General features: G+C 42.3%; 1 protein-coding gene across 1 annotated transcript in view; it reads right to left on the reverse strand.

Annotated features, from left to right (window-relative positions):
• POC1A (POC1 centriolar protein A) overlaps nt 1-22,900 on the reverse strand; it is a 59,401-nt gene extending 36,501 nt beyond the window's left edge. The window contains exons 1-7 of the mRNA XM_059823220.1: nt 22,845-22,900; nt 21,245-21,329; nt 17,074-17,245; nt 13,461-13,640; nt 12,224-12,331; nt 10,747-10,862; nt 5,389-5,522 (exon numbers count right to left, since the gene is read on the reverse strand). Of these exons, the coding sequence (XP_059679203.1) occupies nt 5,389-5,522; nt 10,747-10,862; nt 12,224-12,331; nt 13,461-13,640; nt 17,074-17,245; nt 21,245-21,329; nt 22,845-22,862 (813 nt within the window). The 5' untranslated portion in view covers nt 22,863-22,900. The remainder of the gene's footprint in view (nt 1-5,388; nt 5,523-10,746; nt 10,863-12,223; nt 12,332-13,460; nt 13,641-17,073; nt 17,246-21,244; nt 21,330-22,844) is intronic.
• Between the last annotated feature and the right edge of the window lie 620 nt (nt 22,901-23,520).

Here is a 23,520-nt window from a genome sequence, read left to right on the forward strand (position 1 = left end):
CAAACTGCTCACACACTGGATGTGGAAAAGAAACTGGAAACAAAGAAGGAAGCCACACAGAAGGAATGATAACAGGATCAAACCTTGTCCTTTGCAGCAGCATCCCTGAACACAAAGCTTTCAAAGGTGGAGCTAGAAATAGATCTCTCTGAAATAAATACTTAAGAGAAAGGCCAATAGTTTAGTTTGGAGAAATGGAAATACGCAGGTATAACAGTTTGCTCCAGGCATGCAGACAGCAGATGAATGTGTACCATCTATAAATAGTAAGTGGATAATCACAGAGAAAGCCCTCTTGAACACCATTTCCTCCCCCATAGAACTGCTGGAGGACAGAAGGCACACGATTTCAAGAACAGCAGGGCCAACACCAACAGTCAATTGAAGTCAAGAGAGGCCAGACTTGCAAGCTTCAGCTAGGAAAGAGCTAACATTTTGGCTTCAGCATAACAGAAGAAACAAGAGCCAGGCTGGAGAGGGTCCAGGAATAAACCAGAGGAGAGTAGTCTAATGTCTGCACAATGAAAGGAGAGGCAGAGAAGAAGGTAGCTGGCAAGACAAGTGAGGTCAAGGATGCCAGTAGATTATTTTGCCCCCCCCCATTTCTTTTTTTTTAATCCTGGGAGAAACTAATGCATACCAGAGAAGAGACAGATAAGAGTAAGGGAGGTGCCAAGAGCTGGAACAAGGCATATCTAGAGGATGCAAAGAGTTGAACTGAAGGAGCACTTCCTCTTCCGCTGCCCACAAAAGGAGATGTAGAAATGGGAAGATATGAGCCAGCACATTCAGTCAAACTCTCCTGGAACAGATTAACCAGTGCAAAGAGAAAAAAGAAGATACAAGTGGTGACGAGGTCTGAGAAGCAAATCAGAGGCAGCAACAAACACACTGTGCTTGTTCAAGGCACAAAAGAAACCTGTTCATTAGTTCAAGGTACAAAAGAAATTATAATAAACAGAGCAGCCATTGCCACTGTTCACAGTGCTTTCAACTGCTTCACAGCACAGGAGAAGAGGGCAAGTCATACATGGACATTGAAATGACAGAGGGTAGAGGAGCAAAAGATGCAAAGAGTAAGTGATCAAGACAATTAGGAAAACACCAAGAGCAGGTAAGAAATTGATAAATGCATTTGAGTGCCAAAAGAACAGAGAGGGCCTGAGACAAGATGTTGATGCCATGTGTCTTTCACCTATCACTTGTTTCAGCAGCAGATAAAGCAGTGAAGAGAGTTCAGTGAAGACCAATTCAAATTAACAGGCCTTTTGGTAAGGCAGAAGGCACTGAGCCTACATCTCAGGATCAATGATGAACTTGCAGCAAGGAAACCCACAGCTATGAAGATCGAATAAATCTCATCAGAAAAGGTGAAAGACAATACCAGGATACATAGTAGAAAAAAGCTGAATTCAGAGAAGACAGAGGGCAGGAAGAAATACAAGGAGCAAGACAGATGACAGTTACACACACTTGTTTCACCATCTGCTACAGGATGCAGCACGTGTCCTGCAGAAGAAGCATCAGACAGGAAAATCCAAGTCTTAGAAAGAGGCAAGAGCTGGGGAAAAAAAAAAGCTATGAAAGCCATGGGATGTTTGTTGTCTTTTTACAAACAACACAGATACCTCAAAGACGATGTGGAGAGGAGAAGAGGTGTCAGCACAGGCACTGCACACTAGCAAATCAAGAGGTCCAGGAGAGAGCTGAGTATTGTCCTCAAGTGGGGATAGAGTGGAAAGCGATAGGGGCTGTGGAAAGAATCCACATCTCTAAGGGTAAGAACAAGAAAAACACTTAGATAAGAAGGGCAGATTCCTCGAAACTGCACAATGGGGGTGACAACATAAAGGAGAGAAAGGAAAAGTGAAAGGGAACCAAGGAGAAAAGCACAGGGGAAGGAGATGGCAGTGGCAACAAGGGATGTTTTCAGGCAGAATACCTCTGACAAGTAGTCACAAGGATTCTCAGTCCACTGAGCTTTGAAAAACTCTTGTATCACTACATAGAGCAAGACTGTCATGCCTGCACCTTCCTTTGCCAGGGAGTAAGGTCTACAGCTAACATAGGGAAAATTTATACTGGCACCTTATAATTGAATCTTAAGTAGCTTTTTAACTTCCGAAAACTTCAGTTAAAAAAAATACAAGGGAAGAATAGAGGACTCCTATGTCCTTTCAATACTCAGAAATGCTAATCTAAAGTCAATTGCTTGTTGTTTGCAACACACCCCTTCTCTCCCTTTGCTGGTCCAGTTCTGTGCAGCCCTGAGGTGTCCTCACACCCTTCAAAGAAGGCTAGGCCTGCACGCATATTTAACACCACCTAGGTAGAGCTGACAGCAGACAGTAAAGGAGCATATTTGTTTCTTGTGCACCTGCTCAGAAGATCTTGCTCTTTAGTCATCCGGCAAAGCAGAGAACACTTATGCCACCCAGGTAGGTGGAACACAGCTAGTTCATTGTTCAAGTCAAGGTTGCTTGAAGAAATGTACTTTGCATTTTCTGTCTTCCTATTTAGAAAACATCTGCATGGTTACGTTTATAAATATTTAATGAGAACTTCCATTCCACTAAGGAAGTCAGTCTGGAAACGCTCTAATAAAATCACCCCAAAGGGCAGACAGGCACTGTGTACATACCTGCTGTCCTCTAGCAACTCTCCAGAGGTGACTTACAGGTCCCAAAACATTCTGTTCCTCAACGATGATTCAGTACCAGAGGTGGACATACATACCAACCCAGTGTTTCATCTGTATGGAATTAGGCAAGAGTACTTCACAGCTTGAAGCACTCCAGAACTAAAATATGCAGCACAATACAGTATGAGATTTCACAGCTGCAAAATGTCAGCTCCAAGCTGCAAACTCCTAACCATCCTTCTGCTACAAGGGGGCCAGCTACATTACAATTAAAGACAGCAATGTAAACTTGGCAATCCTCCCTATGTAAACTACAGCTAATCAGCTGCTAACAAATTCCTGGCACTCCAGCAGTTGCGTCAAAGTATGTCTAAAGGAGCTTACTTTTTTCCTTCAAGTGTCCACTTGCATGCAGCCTTCCCAGAACAACGTAACAGCAGTCAGCTGTCACGAGTAAGAACAAAGTCTCAACCAGCATATTCACCCACACAAAGTCACAACTCAAGAATGTCTTCAGAACAGGCTGTTCATTTGGAGACTAACCTATAGCCCTCACTTAAAAAGGCAAATCTACTCAATGACCAAGAAAAAAATCCACATGCACTTCATTTTTAGCCACTTGGAGATACTGGCAGAAATCACAGTGAGGCTGGAAGAAAAAGAACCTCAGTATTAAGTAGCCTGGGTTTATCTACAAGCAGAGCAGGCTAGAGAAGCAGCCAGTGCAGCCATCCACCCCAGCGGCTTCTGATGAAAGCAGGGCCTGTTGTCACTGCTGGTTACTTACTGTGAATGAAGCACAGGTTACCATATACTCTTAGTGGTAAAACAAGGTATTGGTAAATCAGGCATTAAAAGAACCAACTCATAACAACACAGCACACGCCACCAGAGGGAATGCCTGTCCAGCGCTATGCCAGGACTGGTTCCACAGCTATCTCAGTGCAATACCCTTAAAGAAGACCAGAAAGCACCACCAGCCACATTTATACTTCTACTTGTTTACAAACCAAAGGAGGTATAATCCCACAATGGCAACTACCCTTCAGCTGTGCCAGTGTCAAAGCATTTCCAATGTCAAGTTAGATGCCTAGAAGAGAGTAGCAGACATCTAACTGATCTGAAGGGGGGAAGGAATAATATCGAGCTTTAACTCTACTTCTGAACATATGAATCACAAGCCAACCGTTCTGTAGAAGCCCTGAGTTAAGTACAGCATCAGCCTAAAGGGACTTTTATTGTCTAATTCTGAAGACCTCCATCACCATAATCAGTTTTGGACTCTCATGCAAAGCAAAACTCTTTGTACCACTGCACTCGTTGAGGAGCAGCCTACAGCTCAGAAAATGGAAAGCAGGTTCAGTCTCCTGCTGAACAATAACCAGGCATATCCCTTCCTGAGGCAAGGATGAGAGGTGGAAAGATCCACTATCCCTCCACACTTATCCTTTTCCAAAAAAAAAACTTCCTAAGCACTCACTTGGCCAATTAACACAAAAAGACAAATACGAAAGTGAGATTAGGACAACAGTTACAAGCTTTGCAGCCCCTATCCAATAGGAGTATCCACTTAGTCCCGTTTTCAAAGTAAGAAAGTTTTATGCAGTCAAGGTTTACATGTTAGGATAGCCAGCATTTATTATCTTTCCCTCATTCTTTTCAGCATTTGAACCCTTTGGTCAGTTTTAATCAGATCTTCCCATGAAGTAGAGCTTTAAGTATGAGGTTGTCCTATTTTTCCATTAATATTACAAAAAAGGAAAAAAGTTTGTAACACATAATATAAGAGAAGTTACAGAACAAATTTGACCGTTTTAGACAGACAAGGCAGTCACTAAACACAAAGCCACAAGAAGCCAGAATTATCAGTTTTACAGCTTTTACAGCTACCATTATTACCCAGAACCATCTCCACCACCCACAACAGCTTCCGGCTGTGATTCTTCCTCAGCTAGTTTTGATGCTTTAAGACTCAGCCCCCATTTTAAACAGAGACAAGTGGGTTAAGAATTTCTGTTCTCTTTGTCCCTTTGGAAAAGGAACCTTTAAAGCAGGTCTGCTTTTTCATGCCTTTGAGCCCCACTCAGCATGGACAATGAAATTCGTCTATTTATTTTCATTTAACATTTAAAAAGAGAGCTCCAAGCATTCATGTAATTAGCCTTACAAGCAACACATCCAGCAGCATAATACTAATAGGCCAATCAGTTAAACTTAACCAACCAGCAGCCTTTATCACTATCAGTTATTTAATTCAGACTTAAAATGGAAATGTGTTCCCAAACCACATCCCAAAATATATTTTACCACTACTGCCCCCGAAGTCTCCTGTCAGGTTAATAGCATTTATCTTCATAACATTAAGTCAGGGGGCCAAGTGTTATTTGCACCACTCCAGAGAGGGAGCCAGAGCTGTGGTACAGAGAGTGCACAACAGACCCAGGATTAGAGTGTGGGGTGCAGCTCTGACTGTGCCCCTTAGGACTTAGACTTGCATCCTCAATACTAGAGCTCCCTTTCTGCCTTGTTTTCTCATCCTCTCTATTCTTGCCTTACCTCCTTTCCTCTCCATAAGCCTTCCCTTCAGAACAGTCATGATCTCAAAGATTATTATTAGTACTATCGTGATCGTTTTATGCAAGGAATTTTTCAAAAGATTTTTGGCCATGAAGAATGAAAGGCTCGAGCACAAGTTTGCCCAGTTTGTTATGGGTTTGTACATTACTGTATAAAAGGCTTTGTCTCACCTGGTGACCGTGAAGAGTATACAGAAGTCTTCCTTCTAGCAAGTCCAGAATTTTAAGAGTTGAATCATTGGAAGCAGTAACCAGATAGTTTCCAGAGGGGTGAAAGGAAAGACTGTTTACCACAGCACTGTGCACTAAAGATGGAAAAAACATACATAATAATCACTGCGACCAGTTTACATAAGCCCAAGGCAAAAGAATAAATTAAAGTACAAGCACATTCCAATTTTCTGTTATAAAGTGTAACAGGAAAATTATCATGGAGGAAACATTCCACAAAAACTCTTCAAAGCACTGGAGAACAAGGGCTGTATTCAATTCTTGTAAAAATAGGCACTACTTTATTGAAAGGAAAAAGAAAGCTTTGCCAATTATTCTGGGATATTTAAGACTACAAAAGCTTCCAGCGTAGCCCCAAAAAGTAACTATATGTGTAAGTGAGCTATACGATTCAGTGACAGAGCTGGACATTGACATATTTTACTACCATGGAGCTGCTGTTCTCACTCCCAAGTGATTCTAGAATAAAACCTATATGCTGGTACATTAAGGAGAAGACTGAAATTATGATGAAAGACAAACTCAAAGTTGGCATTGCACAGATTCTTTTGGTTTACTACCTGACTAACCAAGACTGGGTTTCAGAGAAGCTAGGAAAGAACCACCAGCAACTTGAAAATGGTCCAGTATAAGCATTATTCCTTCAGCCATCCAATTCACCTCACCAAAAATTTAAAACAAGCATGAATAGAGAAACTATCAAGAGTGTGAACTTCCAATAAAGCAATCCTTCCTGCATGATGATTAGGCCTAAGAGTTATTTTGAAAAGAGTTAGAAGAAAATGCTCTAGGAAAAAAGTCAAACTACGCTTTTAAGTTCACTGTAACATTAAACATCTACCTAATGCAGGGCTTCTTTCCCCTCCCCGAACTTTTACAAAACAGGCTATTGAACATATTTATTTTTGAGAACACGCAGTACTTTACATATGTACAGCTTTCTGAGCATATGTGACATCACAGAATATTAAGACTAAGTTTGAAGAGGGTTTTAACTATCCAATTATTCTTAATTATACTATTTGCCCTCCAAACATTCTGGTATCTCAGATCTACTACTACTAGTACATTCCCCACTCTCCCCCCCCCGCCCCCGACTAAATTTATATTCCCTTGAGAGTATGCTATGCATTCCAAATCCAAACTGCATGTTAAAAAATACAATTTTAAAGACACTAGAACCAAATACTGCCTTTTGCAGATGTGGATTTGAAGCAGAAATCCGAAATAACCTTGCTCAATTGTAAAATAGAATGCATCTGCTTTTTAACTCTCACAAACACTAGACACCTCAGCTTAAGTTCTAAGAACTTAACACTTCCTGACCTGGACTATTAAAAAACACAAAACAAAACATTAACTCAACACAGCTGACTTCTAAACAGCTATTCTTGTTGGTGAATACTGCCCCTATCATACAGCTAGATCTTCCTCTACCCCCCAGACCCGTATTACACTATGTATTAAAGAAAAAGTCTACGTGGAATTTTTACTCCTGAGTGCTAAATACATTTCTCCTTTGAAAATTTTATTCTGAGCGATTTGTAATATTCCTCACCCCATTTGTGTCTATATTCAGATAAAGGCAAACATATTTTGTCAACTAAGGCAAGTCCTGAAAGAAATCACAGCAGAAATAGACGAAGTTAATATATCCTCCAAGTTCCAGACAGTGAATAAAGCATTTCCAGTTTCACCAAAAAACCTTTCCGTAATGGAAAGAAATTACACAGACTGTGGCTGTGTAAGCAGCTGCAGCTTCTGTTCCCAAGGAGTTCTTCGCTGTCATAAGCTCAGAGAAAACTTCATCTCTCTCCTGCCAAAACAGCTCATACCTCCCACAAGACCATTCACGACACCTCTCCAAAAACTTGCCAACACATCCTGCAACCTCACTTTATTTCATGTTGTAAACAATAAATCCGATGCAGCACAAGGTGGCACCTCCCAGTAACTTGTTGTTACAAGCCTACCCTTCCACCAGACAAGCCCTAGAAAAATAATGGCTGGTTAAGGGACTTGTACAGTGGGGATTCATTACTGAAATAGAGTCATGCCAGCCTATAGAGTGACTGAACATAACCGTCCCAAGTCTGGCAATACTACTTTTATGTAATCGGTGACTGTCAGAAGATAAATTAGGATGGACTTGACACAGCCACAGTCCCCAGTGAACAGATAACCACCATCCAGCCCCAGCTAAACTGTATGAAAAGTAAAATTTCTCTTTTTAAACAGCAATAAAAAAGGTTAGAGCTGTTCCCATACACCTGCAATAGAGGTGACCCATACACAGCTTTGCACAGGAAAAAAAAATGTCAGGCAATAAACATCGGCCATTTTTGTAGGGGTATGATCTGCTGTACAAAAACATTAGTGCCAAACAGATGATTGAGTAAAGCATCTGTCTGTTCTTCTGTACAGTAAACGTGATCAGAGCATACTTTACTTTGCTAAAAAAACAAAATCAAATACCACACCATACAAAAGGTTTTGCAGTTTGCTCTCTACTTCCAACTTTCATTTACAAATGTCACAGTTGGAACAAGTCCTGGCAACAAGAGCAACACTGCTAAAAGACAAATCACTTTTGGAAAACAACTTAATTTTAACATGCAAGCGTCTGTGGCAGGGCTACTTATATATTAACTCCTTGATGCAACTCAATCTTTAAAATGGATCCCCTTGAAATCAGGCAGCACAAGCAGGTGCCAAGGGAGGAGATGCCCTCTGGTGGGACCGAGATGGTGGCTTCACATGGGAGAGCCACAAACTAAATCCCATTTAGCCAAAAGGCAAGTGTGTAAACCTTGGAAGAGCAAGACTTACAAACACATTTTCAGAACATGTTACAAATGCATCAGTTCACAGTCACAGGTGCATGAAGTGACTGCATACAGCTGCCACTGCAATTTTAGGTTTCTTTGGCTTTTACAACTATTTCTAGTCCTAAGTTTAATACACAATTAGGATTTACACAGTAGCTGTTAAAAATAACGCTCATAACAGGAAAAGATTACTTCGATAGCAAGGGTGTCAGACTAAAATGCCATTCAGTAAGGGTGGGATTCGGGGGAAATATGTAACTCCAAGACACAAAAAATAAACCTGGCAGCCAAACCTAAGGCACATTAGATTCAGACAATTTAACAGCAGTAAGTGGAAAGCAGGAAGAGATTATTTTTGAGCCAAGTTATACTCTGGCTGGAAATACACACTGCAGATCTTGCTACTGTTTAAAAGCTGATAAAGTACATTAAAGGGCAATCTGACACTGTTCAAGTATTTAAACATGGTACCTATTTTAGCAACAAGACTTCAGAAAGGCATTTCCAAGTTTTGACATGGGTCAAAAGTTAACAACACTTATTACACAAGACTCACACTTCAGTATTCATCATTGTAATGCTCAGTATCAATAAACAGCCCTCAAAAGGTTTGATTTCCTTTAGATTTTGTTAATTATCAGAGAACTGGAAGTGATTGTGAGTCCACAAGAATAACTGAAGAAATAAATCATGTTATATGAGAGTTCAAGGAGCTCAGGCAGGTTTACACTCGAAAGAGTTCAAAGGGTGCTCAACTTGACTACACAGGAAGAATACACTTGAGAGGAAGACCTCACATTTATAAGGCAGGCATAAAACACAGTCCAGGTGCAGGAAGCTGATGCTAGAAATATGATTTCTTTTCTACCCAAGAAAAAACCCTGTTCCGATGATGGTGGTTTCACTACCGGTGTTTAACAGTCAGATAAATTGATCATAATGGTGTTTCCATCTACATGCAAAGAGCAAAAGAACAGCACTTTATATACAGCAGAATTACGAAAGGATCCTAAAGTTTGCAGACTGTTCCCACTCCACAGCAACCTCTTTTTGGGGAGCTTTTATTTACTTTTTTATGGAACCCAAAAGGACTTTCATAATCTTAATAGCTTCTCTGCAGACAATCTGCACTTGCTTCGAGATAAGTAACTCCCATTGCTCTTATCTACCAGAAGAGGTCTACTCTTTCCCAGGTTGCTGTGAAAGAAGACAAACAGAAGAACTCTGCTCCTTAAACATCGCTACACTTTCCCTGCCCTTCTATATCAACGGAAACTAGAGAACTTGTATTGAGAGACTACGCAAATTCTTTCATCGCCTTATGAGTAAAGGGATACACAGTCAAAAGCACTTTAAAAAACAGTGCGAGTTACATAAAGCCAGGAGGACCAACAGCTTTAATTTAGAACTCAATTTTTGTCTCTTAACTTGCAAAGTTAGCAGGAATCCACTGCAAACTATTTTACTACTCTGTCTTCTCTGCCTGGCATTCAGCTGTGAGGTTGTCGCAGCAGGAACTGACAGTATCTGATGTAGCTGGCAGGAAGAACAACACACCAAGCTCCAGCCCCGTATCGCTGATCTGCTTTACTAGCATGCCAGAAGCGGTCGTCATGAAAAGCTAACAAAATTAAGTTTAATAAGCTACCTGTACTGGAAACAATGCTTGATTATATGCGCCATGTTTAGGCTCAAGCAACTAACATGCACAAAACAGTATGCTCAAACTCAAAGAAGCTTGTAGGGATGGGAAAGGACCCTTTTCCATCCATTCTACGAAATGGCAGCACTAATCAGTTTGACAAGAACAGGTAATGGGAGGAGATGTCACTTGGAAGGTAAGGCTAAAAAAAGAAGTAGACTCCTAAATACAGAAGCTAGCTAATCCAAGGACAAGCAAACCTGGACAAGTCATAACAAGATCAAAGCCAATTCTGGAAGCTGAAACCAAAGGAGATACTGGAGAAAGAACTGTAAACATGGATCATGGTATACAATTGCAATTGGTTGATTCTGATTTTCTTCTTTCGTTAACTTCTAGTTTTCTCATGAAGAACTTAACCTTTTGCTTTGCTGGAATGCATCTGACTCCTCCTATAGGCTTATTCGGAGGCAAAGGCCACATCCTTTTTACTGCATATCATTTACTCAAGAACAGTGAATACAAGCCAAGTGGCAGTGCAGGTAACACCTGCAACACAAGACAGTGCCAGTATCAGGGCTTTTTCACCTTTTTTGATGGTGGACAGAGAAAGAAATCAGAACAGAGGTGTTTCTCACCAATGTGTGAGATTCAGTCTTGGAACTACCACAGCAAAGCATGATGTTTGGTGAAAAAAGGCTTCCACTAGCAGGCCTAAGCCAGTGCCTCTGTGGAAAAGTAGCAGGTGATGGAGGAACAGTCCTTGGACTTCAGAGCAATTCATATCAAAACACGGAAAAGTCCAATTTTTCTAAGATCTTAACTTGCCTTGATAATGTTGAAGAAGTCTATTCATCCTAACGTCCCACACTTTCACTGTGTTATCTGTACCAGCCGCAGCAATGCATGTACCACTGGGATGAAAATCCACATGATTCACAAACCTGTAAATTGCAGTTAAATCCAACTGTTTACATTCAAACTCTTGCTAAAGATCAAAAACGTCTTTTCAAGAAGGGACGCTACATATGATGCATTGAACATTACAGAAAGGAGGAAATAACCCGAAAATTCATAATGCTAAATTTCTTGCTTATAACCCCAGGTAGAATGCAGGATTAATATTAAGCATACTATCTTCAACGTTTTGCATTACAGGTGTAGGAGCTGTACACACAAGCCTCCTGACATCTGATGGATCTGACTGTCACAACAACATTTTCAAGTGTTCATTTACTGTTTGCCTAATATACATATTCTATTAAATTAACAGGATTTCTAGAGTGGTGCATACAAGACTGAACAGATATTTTTCTTCTATTATTCTTAAGTATTTTTAAGATGGAACTTACTTAATTTGTGCCTGGAATCATATGTTGCCACTTAGAAGGTAGGAACGCTGAGACCAAATTCCTTTCTGGACTTGCATGCAGTCAATTCTTATTTTGAACACACAAGTACAGTAAAACCTTCAGTGAAGAGCATCTTAACTCCTCACTCAATTCATGCAAGAAATTAAATAAAATTAATTACCCTTTGAGTATTCCTGTAACAAATGCTGAGAAAGCCGAGACATTTCAATTGGTTGGTTGGACAAGTTATATTCTTAAAAGCACTGGCAAAAATAATGCTGTTTGAATTTGTCTTAATATCATTGTATATTACCTGGAAAGAACAAAACTTTGTACTTAAAAATTCAATGCAACAAGAGACTCAGAAGATTCCAGTCTCGGTTCTCTAAGGACTTGTTTTGTGTTTCTGGACAAATTAACTTTTGCTGTGGCTCAATATTCTCCATGAAAAAAAACTCGATTCAACAGCTGTTTTTCTGAATACAAAGGGGTTTTTGGAATAACTTTGTTATTCAAAAATTTGAGAATGAAACAAAGCATCAAATACCAATCTGTCCATACACTTTTGATCTTTTAATTTACTTCAACTCAGAGCAAAATAAAAAAGCTTAACAAAGGTAAAAGAAGAAATAAAGAATTTAAGCATCTGCAAAAATAAGCAAGCATAAAGAAACTAAGGCTTGACCTGACGGACAGTTATTGGAACCTTGAGGCCTACATTTCAATCTGGACAAGTCATAAAAAGGTCAAAGCAATTTTGGAAGCTCTTTTTGCATCTCATCCTCTGCTGGCTGTTTTTGTAATAAGTGCTAATGATTTTTTTTTTTTTAAGAGGTAGAAATGATTGCCAGGACAAGGACCTCTGACTGCAGTCACAAAACAAGGTGTACATTCAGCAGGCATTCCCGTTTCAGCAATCACAAGAAGGTCCTCATGCACTGCGAGGTACTTACCCCCCATGCTCACAGAAGGAGTGTATACATTCTCTGCTGGTTTTATCCCACAGTTTAACAGTTTTATCATCACTGGCTGACACTATTAATCGTCCATCAGGAGAGAATCTAAGACAAGAGTTACAGCAATTAAGAAGTGCCCCCAAACAAAAGGTGTACAGCGTCAACTGAATTCAGCCAGCTGTCAAGGTACATTGGTAAACACACCTCACTCAAGTCACACCATCGTCAGTGAGACTAAAAATCCAATCGCAATAAATTGAAGGGAAAAAAAGCAAGCCATAAGTCCTCAAACTATCCCTAAATCCACAAGCACATCCCTATCTCAGGAAAGTCTTCAGTCTGACTTAAGATCTCCTGTCCTACTTGTTTCAATTTAAGTGTATCTCAAGTTGTTTCTCTACCCTGATTCAAAACAATTCCTACCTTCGCCACAAACATTCAGAGCAATATAATTACTCCCAAGATAAAAGCTGCAGCAAGAGAAGCTTCATCATTCTAGTGCCTTAGAATAATGTACTAAGCTCTTATCGCAAAATTTCATATACAAGACAGAGATCAATACATCCCTTCAGAGGCATAGTTTTACAGGATCAGGACTTGAGTCCCTAACTAGAGAACATCATCATACATATTGGAAAAACATTCTTCCTGCTCTAATGTGGGCATCTATAGTACTAGCAGTCACTGCCACCACCACATTCAAGAACTATCATGAACTCTTCACCCGCAGAGAAACTGTGGCTTTATCCTAAATACATATGTACATAAAAACACCTCAGAACAACTGAGATGGAAAACTGAACACCAAATCTGAGACACTTATCAGGAAATAATGGTTTTATTATGGCAGCACTTTCAGCATTTTGGAAGAAGCTCAGGTGATCATTTTTAATTAGAGGCATGACAATTCTAAAAGTAACTAAGCTGAAATAACAATTATAATATAAATTTCTCATTTTGCTTCTGTTAGCAACTTCAAGATGCAAAAGTCTCCGTACCAGGTAAAAGTAAATCACTAAGCAGGAAAGCCTCTACTTGACAAACATCACTGAAAAAGCACAAAGTGAGTACACAACTATTATCTGAGGGATCTCTCCACAGGTCAGCAATATATTTCAGTCACTAGACACACTTGAATTATCCTGAAGAGAAGTGTGCCACACAAGACTATGATGCTCAGTCTCCGCTTTGAGGGATAAATCCCTATCTCTGTTCGTCAGAAAGCCGTACTTACCTGGCACAGCGAACCCAGTTTATGTGTTGACTAAGTGAGAACAGAAACTTCTGCCTGTGAACTGTCCACACTTTGACTGTTTTGTCATCAGAAGCTGTAACTAAGGACTGGCCATCACTGGAGAAATGAACACTTCTTACAGTTGCTGTATGAGCCTTGAAGACAGTAGATTCTCCTTTGCTACACAGAAGGAAAGAATACTTTAGAACTGCATAACAGGACAGCAAAGACATTATGTACCTGAAAACACAAAGCTTCTGTATGCTGAGCAGTGCTATTAACCACCATTTCTATGGGAACTGCATGTGCTTACATTAGGAAGAAAATGTTGATCAACCCTAAACAAACTCATGCTTCATGAGCTATACAGAATACATAGCTAAAACCAGTTGTTCCAGTTCAACACTGGAGCCCAATCCAACAGGAAACAACCCATGCTTCCTACAAAGGGGCAAAAACACTATTGTTAATTTGTGCAACCATTTAAAACAACAACATTTATGGAAACATCAATATAAAAGAAGGTGCTGAGTTTCTGTAATGTTTTCAGGTCCTTTGCTGAGGGCAGGTGAGGAGGGAGGTAAGTGTTTTCACCATTCATCTGGACAGAGCCAAGCAGGCAACTACCTCACAGCTATTCCTGTAATGGCCCATACTCCAGGTGAATGCTTCCAATGCAGCATCACACAAGAAATAACACAACCAAATTCAGCATGCCTGATATTGTACAGCTTTGAGCAAGCTACCATTAACTCAGCCAGGCAAGACAAAAGACAAGGTATTGTTATTCCTCTTTACCCATCATTTCCAAATAAATGCAAGAGGCATTCTTCTAGCAAATAAACACAAGGCATATTTAGAAATCCAACAGGTATATAGGACTCTTGGTCCAAAATACAGTTCCAGTACGTACTGTACTGCCAGGAGCTCCATATTCACAGGCAGAAGAGAACAAGATAAAGACACCGTGTGGTTTGCTCCCTTCTCCATTAGGGCTGAATAGGCTAAGGACTACTAAAACTGTGAAGACCAAAAAAATCCAAATACTACATACCTTCCAGCAACATTCCCTCCCTCCTCAGAAAAGGTCAGAGCTGCCTAGTTTTATTTAATCCTTTAGCTGCCAGAAGGCAAGGAACAGTAAAGGTCACTTCTCAGGAAAGCTTTCTTTCTGTCCAAAACCACAGAACATCCAAGTCTTATAAGAAGTCTTGCAGAAACATGAAGTTACAGAATTCTGTCAGCATGGCTTATAAAAAATAAATCCCAAAGACAAAAATCCATACACCAGTGTAGCATTAACTCTTTCAGTAACGTATCACCCTTGAAAGGGACTGCAAGTTTTCAGATTCTTTGGAAATAAAGTCCTGGCCCACAAACAGACTAGGGGGTAGCTTCTCCCTTCCCTTTTAATGACAGTGCAAAAGAGACAAGCTGAAGGTCTCAAACCTGATTCAACCTCAGTGCTCTTTTTTTTATGTTCTATATTGAGAAGGTAAATTGACAAAGAATACTAAATACACACAGATTAAAGGTGCCATGCAACAAGGTATTCACAAACAGTGTAACAATAACAACTCCCTTTCCACACCAGCCCTTTTCTGACGTGACAACCATAGGTGCAATTTAGACCAGAGCTCACATCCCTAAGCAACCAAGATAGAAACATCCAACACATCATTTAAGTTCAGTTTCCCCATCACATCAGGGTTCTTTCTTAAAATTTGTACTTTAGCCTCTGTGTTAGCAGCACAGCTCTGGAGATAGCAAAATGACACTGTTAGTCTCTTTATGGGAGACTGATGAGCAGCAAGGTTAAATTTTAATCATAAGCCACATTCTGCCTTTTAATAATATATATGCTGACATGTCATTGTGATAATTTCTTCCAGGGAAGTTAAATTATAATTAATTTCAGTTTAGTTAAAGTGAGAAGGTGCATATTTTAGTTTTATTTCACTATAAATTAAGTTTTAACTTCATGCAATTCTACCATATTTACTGTTTAGTCACTCCACCATTATGAAAGCACTGAAACAGTTCTGTAGGCTAAAGGATAAATTGGAATTTGCCCAAAAAGAGGGCCTATACACTATTATTCACATGTGACAAAAGTATCTGCCCCAGATGCTTAACTTGTTCTGAATACAAAGTGAGTGCTAGGAATTTACATTTAAAGGCATTCAGGCATTCTGACAGTTTCAGGTGAGCATCATGATGATTAATGGGTAGGGGAAAATGGGGACATCAATCTAGTTTAACTTAGAGCAGGGTATTACTCTAGCAAACATCATCATAGATATTTAAAAGCCACTTTTATCACAGATTTTAAAAAGTCACTTTTGGAACCTATTGGTTCCATGGCAGAGGTTACTTACAGTTTAATAGATCATCAAATAAAGCTTCCAATAGGTAATCATAACCAGAATAACTAAAACAAACAGCTAGAAATGCTTTCCCAGGTTCCTGAAGTGACAGTTTATCTTAAAATTGGGGTATATTTCTGTGTGGTTTTGTTTGGGTTTTTTTTTTTAAATCCCTTTTATTTGCCACCACAATATCAGGTCTGCTTTTGGACACAATCCTTTAGTCTTTGATAGCAGCAATTTGCAACCTCACAAGCAAAGGAACCTCAAATACCTTTATATATGCCTGTCTATTTAGAAAAAACAATCCCACTCTTTAATATGGGAACAAAGAAACCAGAGGAAAGCAAGCTGCTTTCCTGCATCTCAGCTGCAAAAAGCTTCTCATTATCTGCAGCAAGTTTTCAAGCAGAAGTTCTGCAGCTCCTTCCTGTTCGTGTTAGATTTCAACTAAGTGTTGCCTCTTGAAGACATATCACTTAAAACAATGCATCACAGAGTAAAACAATAGAAGTTCTGAGGTCTCTCAGCCAATGACTGTCAAGGACTTCACAAGCATTAATGAGTTAAGGCAACTAAACCCTCTACTCAAAAAATAGAAACTTCATAAATATATATTAAGACAGCTAAGATATTGAAAAGGTAAGTAAATTCTTGTTAATCATATGCAAGCTCACAAAAAAGTCAATACACAATCCAAAGTAGTCTTTTTTCTTAATAATATACCATCATTTACTATCAGTGGAACACAAAGTTACTAGTTTGAGACCAAGAAATAAAGATTAAAGGGACCTAACCCTTTTGTAGTCTACAGCAAGCATGCAAGCTAGTAACCTCCATCCTGCTCACGGAACAGGAATCTTCATCACTAAACCCAAACTTGTGATTCAGCATCTTGCTTAACACTGGCTGAAAAGTAAAGGATCAATTTGCTAGGAGGAAAGACAGACTGCGGGAGGAAGGGGAAGAAAACTCCAATAATTTACCACTGCTAAGTTACATTAGTGACTTGTTATATTAGCATAGGAAGTTAATACTGACTTTAAGCTTTGCAAATAATTTTTGTTTCCAATGCAATTTCAAGACCAAATTACCTCTCCTCTATCAGAGCTGCCACAAAAAATGGTTCTTCTTTCCTTCAAAGAGATACCAGTCTCATAGCGGGAGAACTACTATCAAGAAGCAAGGGGAAATGCCAATCCATAGTTAAAACACAAAAAGAGAGACAGAAGGGAATAGATACTTACACACTGGGAACCCATAAACGGACTGTTTTGTCTCTAGAGCCTGAAGCCACCAGGTGACCAGAGGGTGAAAACTGAACACACATCACTGCATCTTTGTGGCCCACAAAGCGATAGGCTCTCATCTGAGGTCTCATACTCCAGATCATCAGACATGAATCCATCGAGCCACTTGCTGAAATAAAAAGACAAAACAAAACCAAACTTGCATTAGTTCTCCTCCAATTACACTGAAGCTACATTTCACACTCAGTTCACCATCACAGCTTCCAGCAATCTCAAGCACATTGTCCTTTGTACTTCACCAATGTATTGCATGATGTATATTTCATTAGTAATTTCAAACAAAACAAAGTCACACATTGGCTTGGACTGACAATTCTACTTCCAAGAGTCAGTTCATACCACAGCTGCAGAGACAAAAGCCACACAAGTTGCAAAACTTCTTCCAAATACATATACACTAAGGAAACACATAAAAGGTCTGTGGATGAAGGTTCTCTCATCACTTTTTTATTAGGAAGCAGATGCAGCTATCAGCTGCAGCAGGTTAAATATCAAGTAACACACTCCAGATTAATCAGAGAAGCCCTGTGACAGTTGGTGACTTAAAGACAACCCAGCTACATCCCCCCTCCAACATCTCTCTTGTTGTTGCAAAACATTGATTAAAGCCAGCTCAGCGGTTCTTAAGAATTTATGAAAAATCCAAGCTTACAAAGAGATTAGAGCAGTGTTCAGTTTGCTATTAGCAGGAAGGATCAGCAGGACTTGGTGGTCTCATGAGAGGCTTTAAGGAGCTATGGATGGAGATGAGGTCCCTCCATCTACTCACACCTGCTCTTCCATTCTCATGCCTATACTCACCTGTGGAAAGAAAACCCAACCAATGACCACAACTTGCCTTTACTCTTAGGCTTCTGAGAAAAGAATGGAAGAGGGCAAAGGCACTCTCCAAAGACAAGAAGGAAGAGAAAGGGCTAGAGGGAGACCTCAGAGGGAAAAGACTCTACTTACAGGAAGGCAGCTGTCCCCCAGGACAGATGCTGCTTTTTCAAGATCTCCCTCAGCAGCAGGAGCAGCGTCACACAAGTAGGAGGCAGAATTCAGGCGTGCACGCTACATCCATTGCAAGCACAACTGATCCCACCTTCAACCAAGGCTCCCTTCTTCACCTTCCATCCCCAGCAGGACACACTGCTTACTGTAGGCAGTGTCCAGCTTCAACATGACAGCAGCACATCTCAAATGAGAGCTTCCAGATATCTCCATGATACTGAACTTCATACAAGCTGCATCCCCCTCCCTATCTGACAGGAGCAATATCAGTCCTTGACAGGAATACTAGGCAACAGGTTTCCCAAACACAAGACTAAATTTCATGTCAGCCTAAAACCCCCCTGCTCAGGTCCCATCACCACCTCTGCACAGTGAAAACTGAAGAGCTGCTCGTCCCTTAAAGCCTGACGTATTGCGCGATATCTGCAGCACTGGGACCCTAGTGATTTATAAAAGAGCAAACTTATGCCCTCGGCAACTTAAAGTCTCAAACAACAACAGTAAAAGCACCCCTTAAAATCAATTTTAATGCCTAAATAACAGAAAACTGTAGATTTTCCACAGGCAAATACAGAATATACACACCTTAGCCTGCCAACAAACCCAAGCTGCATCTGTATCTCTCTACCTGTGTGCCAAGTGGGGTATAACTCCAGGAGATCTTAAGATGTTCATAGAAAAAAAGATCAGTTTGACGGTAGGTGCTGATATGGCAGTATTATAAATACAAAAATATTTCAGTTCATTAGCGTTATCGCAAAATACCAAATACATTTTGCTAGAAATGTCCTTCTATTTCACAGTGATTTCAACACAAAAATAATAGTAATGTCTTTTCCCGCTATTGATTTGGGATTAATATATGCCCATTTCAAATAGGATCATTCATTATGCATGTCCCCAAAGGGGAAACAAAAAACTTTACATATTTGCCAGTTCAATTGTTGTTTTTGTTTGGTTTTGCATTTTATATAGGCAATACCTTTCCTTAGTGATATGAAAATTTAAGGGCAAACAACTGTGTAAAGGTAGATTGAGCACACAGCCTAGTGTAAAGAGATTTGAATGTTAGTCATAACTACACTAAGTCATTGTCTGGCAAGGATATTAAGTTGCAATATCACAGCTTCCCCAGGATTGATGTTAAAAAATTTAAGGAAGGTAGTGCTCTGACATCTCAATAAAGCACTTCAGCATGATACTGCTATATGTGACTTGTTGGCAATAACTATTATCATTACTGGATTAGGCAAGCAATCTAATGGAATAAAAAGACCAAGTCCTCTAGGTTTGGTTGGTTTTTTTGGCGTATTGAAATGGGGAAAAAGAACTTCAGAATCTCATAAGAGTCAAGCACACACGACTGACCCAACAGTACCAGGAAAAAAAAATTTCTTAGCATTTCGCAGAATCACTACAGTTGGAAAAGACCTGTAGGATCATCAAGTCCAACTATCAACCAACACCACCATGCCCACTAAACCATGTCCCTCAATGCCACATCCACACGTTCCTTGAACACCTCCAGTGATGGTGACTCCACCACCTCCCTGGGCAGCCTGTTTCAATGCTTCACCACTCTCTCAGTAAAGAAATTTTTCCTAATATCCAGCCTGAACCTCCCCTGGCACAACTTGAGGCCATTTCCTCTTGTCCTGTCACTAGTCGCTTGGGAGAAGAGACCAGCACCCACCTCTCTGCAACCCCCTGTCAGGTAATTGCAGAGAGCGATAAGGTCTCCCCTCAGCCTTCTCTTCTCCAGACTGAACAACCCCAGCTCCCTCAGCCATTCCTCATAAGACTTGTGCTCCAGACCCCTCACCAGCTTTGTTGCCCTTCTCTGGACACGCTCCAGCACCTCAAAGTCCTTCTTGTAGTGAGGGGCCCAAAACTGAACACAGGATTCAAGGTGCAGCCTCACCAGAGCCGAGTACAGGGGCACAATCACCTCCCTACTCCTGCTGCCCACACTGTTTCTGATACTGGCCAGGATGCTGTTGGCCTTCTTGGCCACCTGGGCACACTGCTGGCTCATCTTCAGCCGGCTGTCAACCAGCACCCCCAGGTCCTTTTCTGCAGGGCAGCTTTCCAGCCACTCGCCCCCAAGCCTGTAACATTGCATGGGGTTGTTGTGACCAAAGCACAGGACCTGGCACTAAGTTTTTTTGTGCCCTTTCTTACCTGATCTCATTTACTAAAAATATCAAGAGTAACCCTTTCATGGTCTAGATGGAGGCAAAGGTCCCCATACTACTTCTGAAAGGCCATTCAAAAGCAATGCTAAATTACATTCAGAGCACCCTTGCTAAACAGATCTGCACTGACTGGATAAAGTTTTAGGGATACACAAACAAAATCACAGACACAGAGCAGAACTAACTCTTGCTCTGCAGTCGAAGACAGAGGAAGTGGGAAGGAAAAGACAGCAGACAACAATAAAAATGGCAGCAGGGAGAGAGGGGGTTCAAGACAAGTTTGATTAATTTTCATTTCCTTGCAGCTTCCAGAGTGTTATGTAGGTTGCAAGATCCAGAACAGGATTACCACCTGCTAGACTTCTGCATTTCTATTTATTCATGCCTGCTGCACCCATTGCCTACCACATGTATTGCCTCAAACTATCATTTCTGCCTTCTTGGAGAGCCAAAGCAACGTTCACCATGCCACACAGACTGAACAGTGACTCCACTAAGAGCCAAAAACCCTCCTGGTTCCCACTCAGTGGGTTACTGAATAGCAACTAAGACACAAGCCTTGGCATAACCGCAGGCAGCTGTCTAAAGGGGAGAGATAAAAGATGGAGAAGAAAAAGTAAGGTTTTACCTTAAGTTGACTGCATGGTAAAGCCAGGTATGGGAATTTATAAGCAAGGGTAGATGCCCCTAAAGCTCTAGCAGGATGCACACAATCTGCCACCCCTACGGTTCAACAACAGGATTTTTTTTTCCAAAGCACATGGAAATATCCATCCTGAAATTCTCCAATATCTCTTCATCATAAAAACAAGTTCTTTGCTCTTGTAGAGCTCAGTACCTCCACTGCTCCCTCCATTTAACTAAAGCAGAGAAGCTCTTCCTTTATCATCTGGCCATCAAGACACAGAGAGACAATTTACCCAATTGTTTCTTATTGAGACTGAAGTCCACGCTAGTGACAGCATCTCTGTGGCCTTTGAAGTGTCTCTCCAGGGATGGATCTTCCTAGAAGACAATAACATTCAGACACTATAGATTAAGAACCATCTTAGCCCAATAAAACCATTTTATTTCTACAAGTGAACCAAGCCACAGATTCATCCCACAAAAGCTGGGTAGTGATAAGAACACTGTGCAACACAAAAGGCAAATTTCACATGTATCAACACACTTTAAAAGAGGCAAATTATCCCAGCTGATAACCCCTCTGGATCTTAGGTGACTTGCATGAATCATTCATGCATTTTTACAACATGCTGCTGGTGCAGAAACCCCAAAGCTGACTTTGGAACAGATCAGCCATGTTGGTGACCACCTGAGCAGGCAGTCAACCTCAAATTAGCTCTGACAGCTGCTCATCTCAGCCCAGCAGTAGCCAAGAGGCCACTGTTTGCACAGAAGGGACAAATTTGCAAGACTTAACACACCTGTTGAAACAGACAGGTAGAATCAGAACTGCAGCAAAACAGACTGACCCACTACCCTTCCCCTATGTCTGGGGAACACAGCATCTTGCTGCAAAGGCCAAACAAAGCCTGAGGGGAAAAAAAAAACCACCACAAAAACACTAAGAGAACCATTACAAGAGGTTGTAACACTAGAAGATTGTCCAGGCTTCAGAACAAGTTGATCACATTCAATCCCTGTTCTCACACACACAACTTCTGCCTCCCTGGCAATCCCCACCACAACCTGCTCCCCCTCAGGACTTGACTGCAGCCCCAGCCTGCTCAAACTACCACCCAGCCCCAGAATAACGGGACTGACCTCCCTTCACAACACCCAGCACGAACCCTCCCCAAATCCAGAGCTCCCCCGACCTGCACCAGCCCCCCCACCAACCTAGAGGTGCCTCCAGACAAAAACACAGTCCAAACCTAGCTGTAACAGCACCCCAAGACCCAGGGCTGCCCCCCAAGCCCAACTCTGCCCCCAGTTCCTCCCCAGCCCCAACTGCATGAGGCCACTCCACAGCCCAAGCCCAGGTCAGCCCTTGCTGCACAGCCCAACCTCAGCAGCACAGCATCCTCCACACACAGAGCTACCCCCCCCACCCCCCAGGCCTTCCCCTGCACAGTGCAACCCCAGCAACACCAGACCGCCCCCCGCCAGGCACCAGGCCGGCCTGCCTGCCTTCCTTCCCCCCCCAAAGCACCAGGGACACCCCCCCTTCCCCAACCCTGCACCGTGCCCCCCCGGCACCACCCCAAGGGCCACCCCCATCAAACCCCGAGCCCGGGGGCCCCAGGTACAACCCCCACCAGCGCCAGGGCCCCCCCAACACTCTCCCCGGCCCCAGAGACCACGGCCTTCGCTCCAGCACCCTCCCAGACACCCGAGCCGCCTCGACCCAGCCCCAGCGGCCTCCCAGGCCTTCCCCCTCTCAGCGGCACTAAACCCCCAGCCCGCAGCAGACCCCAGCCCGGCCCCCCAAGCCTTCCCCCTCAGCCCAGCCCCAGCAGCACTAAACCCTCAAGCTGCAGCAGGCCCAGGCACTCCCCCCCCCCCCCCCCCCCTCACCAGACAGCCGGCAGCCATGACACCTCCCGCACGTTAAAGTTCGGTTTCCGCGCCTCCCACGCCCCGTAGCAACGGTTCCGCCCTTAAAGGGGCCGAGGCGCTGGGCGGAAGGGGCGGCCGGGGAACTTCCGGCCGTGGGCGGGGCGTGCCCGGTGAGGGGGCGGCCGCCATTACAGGCGCGGGATCCTGCCCCTGCCCCTGCCCCTGCCCCTGCCCCTGCCCCTGCCCCTGCCCCTGCCCCTGCCCCTGCCCCTGCCGCAGTCGGGGGCCCGTCCTCCCACCACCGCCAGTCAGGCAATAAAGGAGGCCCGGCTGGAAGCGCAGGGAACGGGCCTCGCAAGCCTTGCCGTGAAACCCAGTTCCTCTGAGCACAGCTGCCCCTGAGGGCGCTCACCAGCGTTACAAAAAATCCCTCACTAGTACATCAGTCAATCTTTACAGTATGAAAGCGTGTTAGCTTTGTAAATACGTAGTCGTTCTCACTATACACTGTAATGTAAGGAGGTAGTGAAATTTTACCGGAGACTTTGGTATCGTTCCTGCTTCAGTAAAAAACTGAAGGGCGGCCCGGCCCTGGGCGTGAGGCCTGTGCTGCGTGGAAGTTGAGAGCTGCCTGTGAGGGGTAAAGGATACCCCTGAACAACAGATAACACCCGCATCCCAGCCTCGCTGACAT

Source organism: Gavia stellata, chromosome 12 (assembly GCF_030936135.1).
Source record: "Gavia stellata isolate bGavSte3 chromosome 12, bGavSte3.hap2, whole genome shotgun sequence".
Lineage (NCBI taxonomy): Eukaryota > Metazoa > Chordata > Aves > Gaviiformes > Gaviidae > Gavia > Gavia stellata.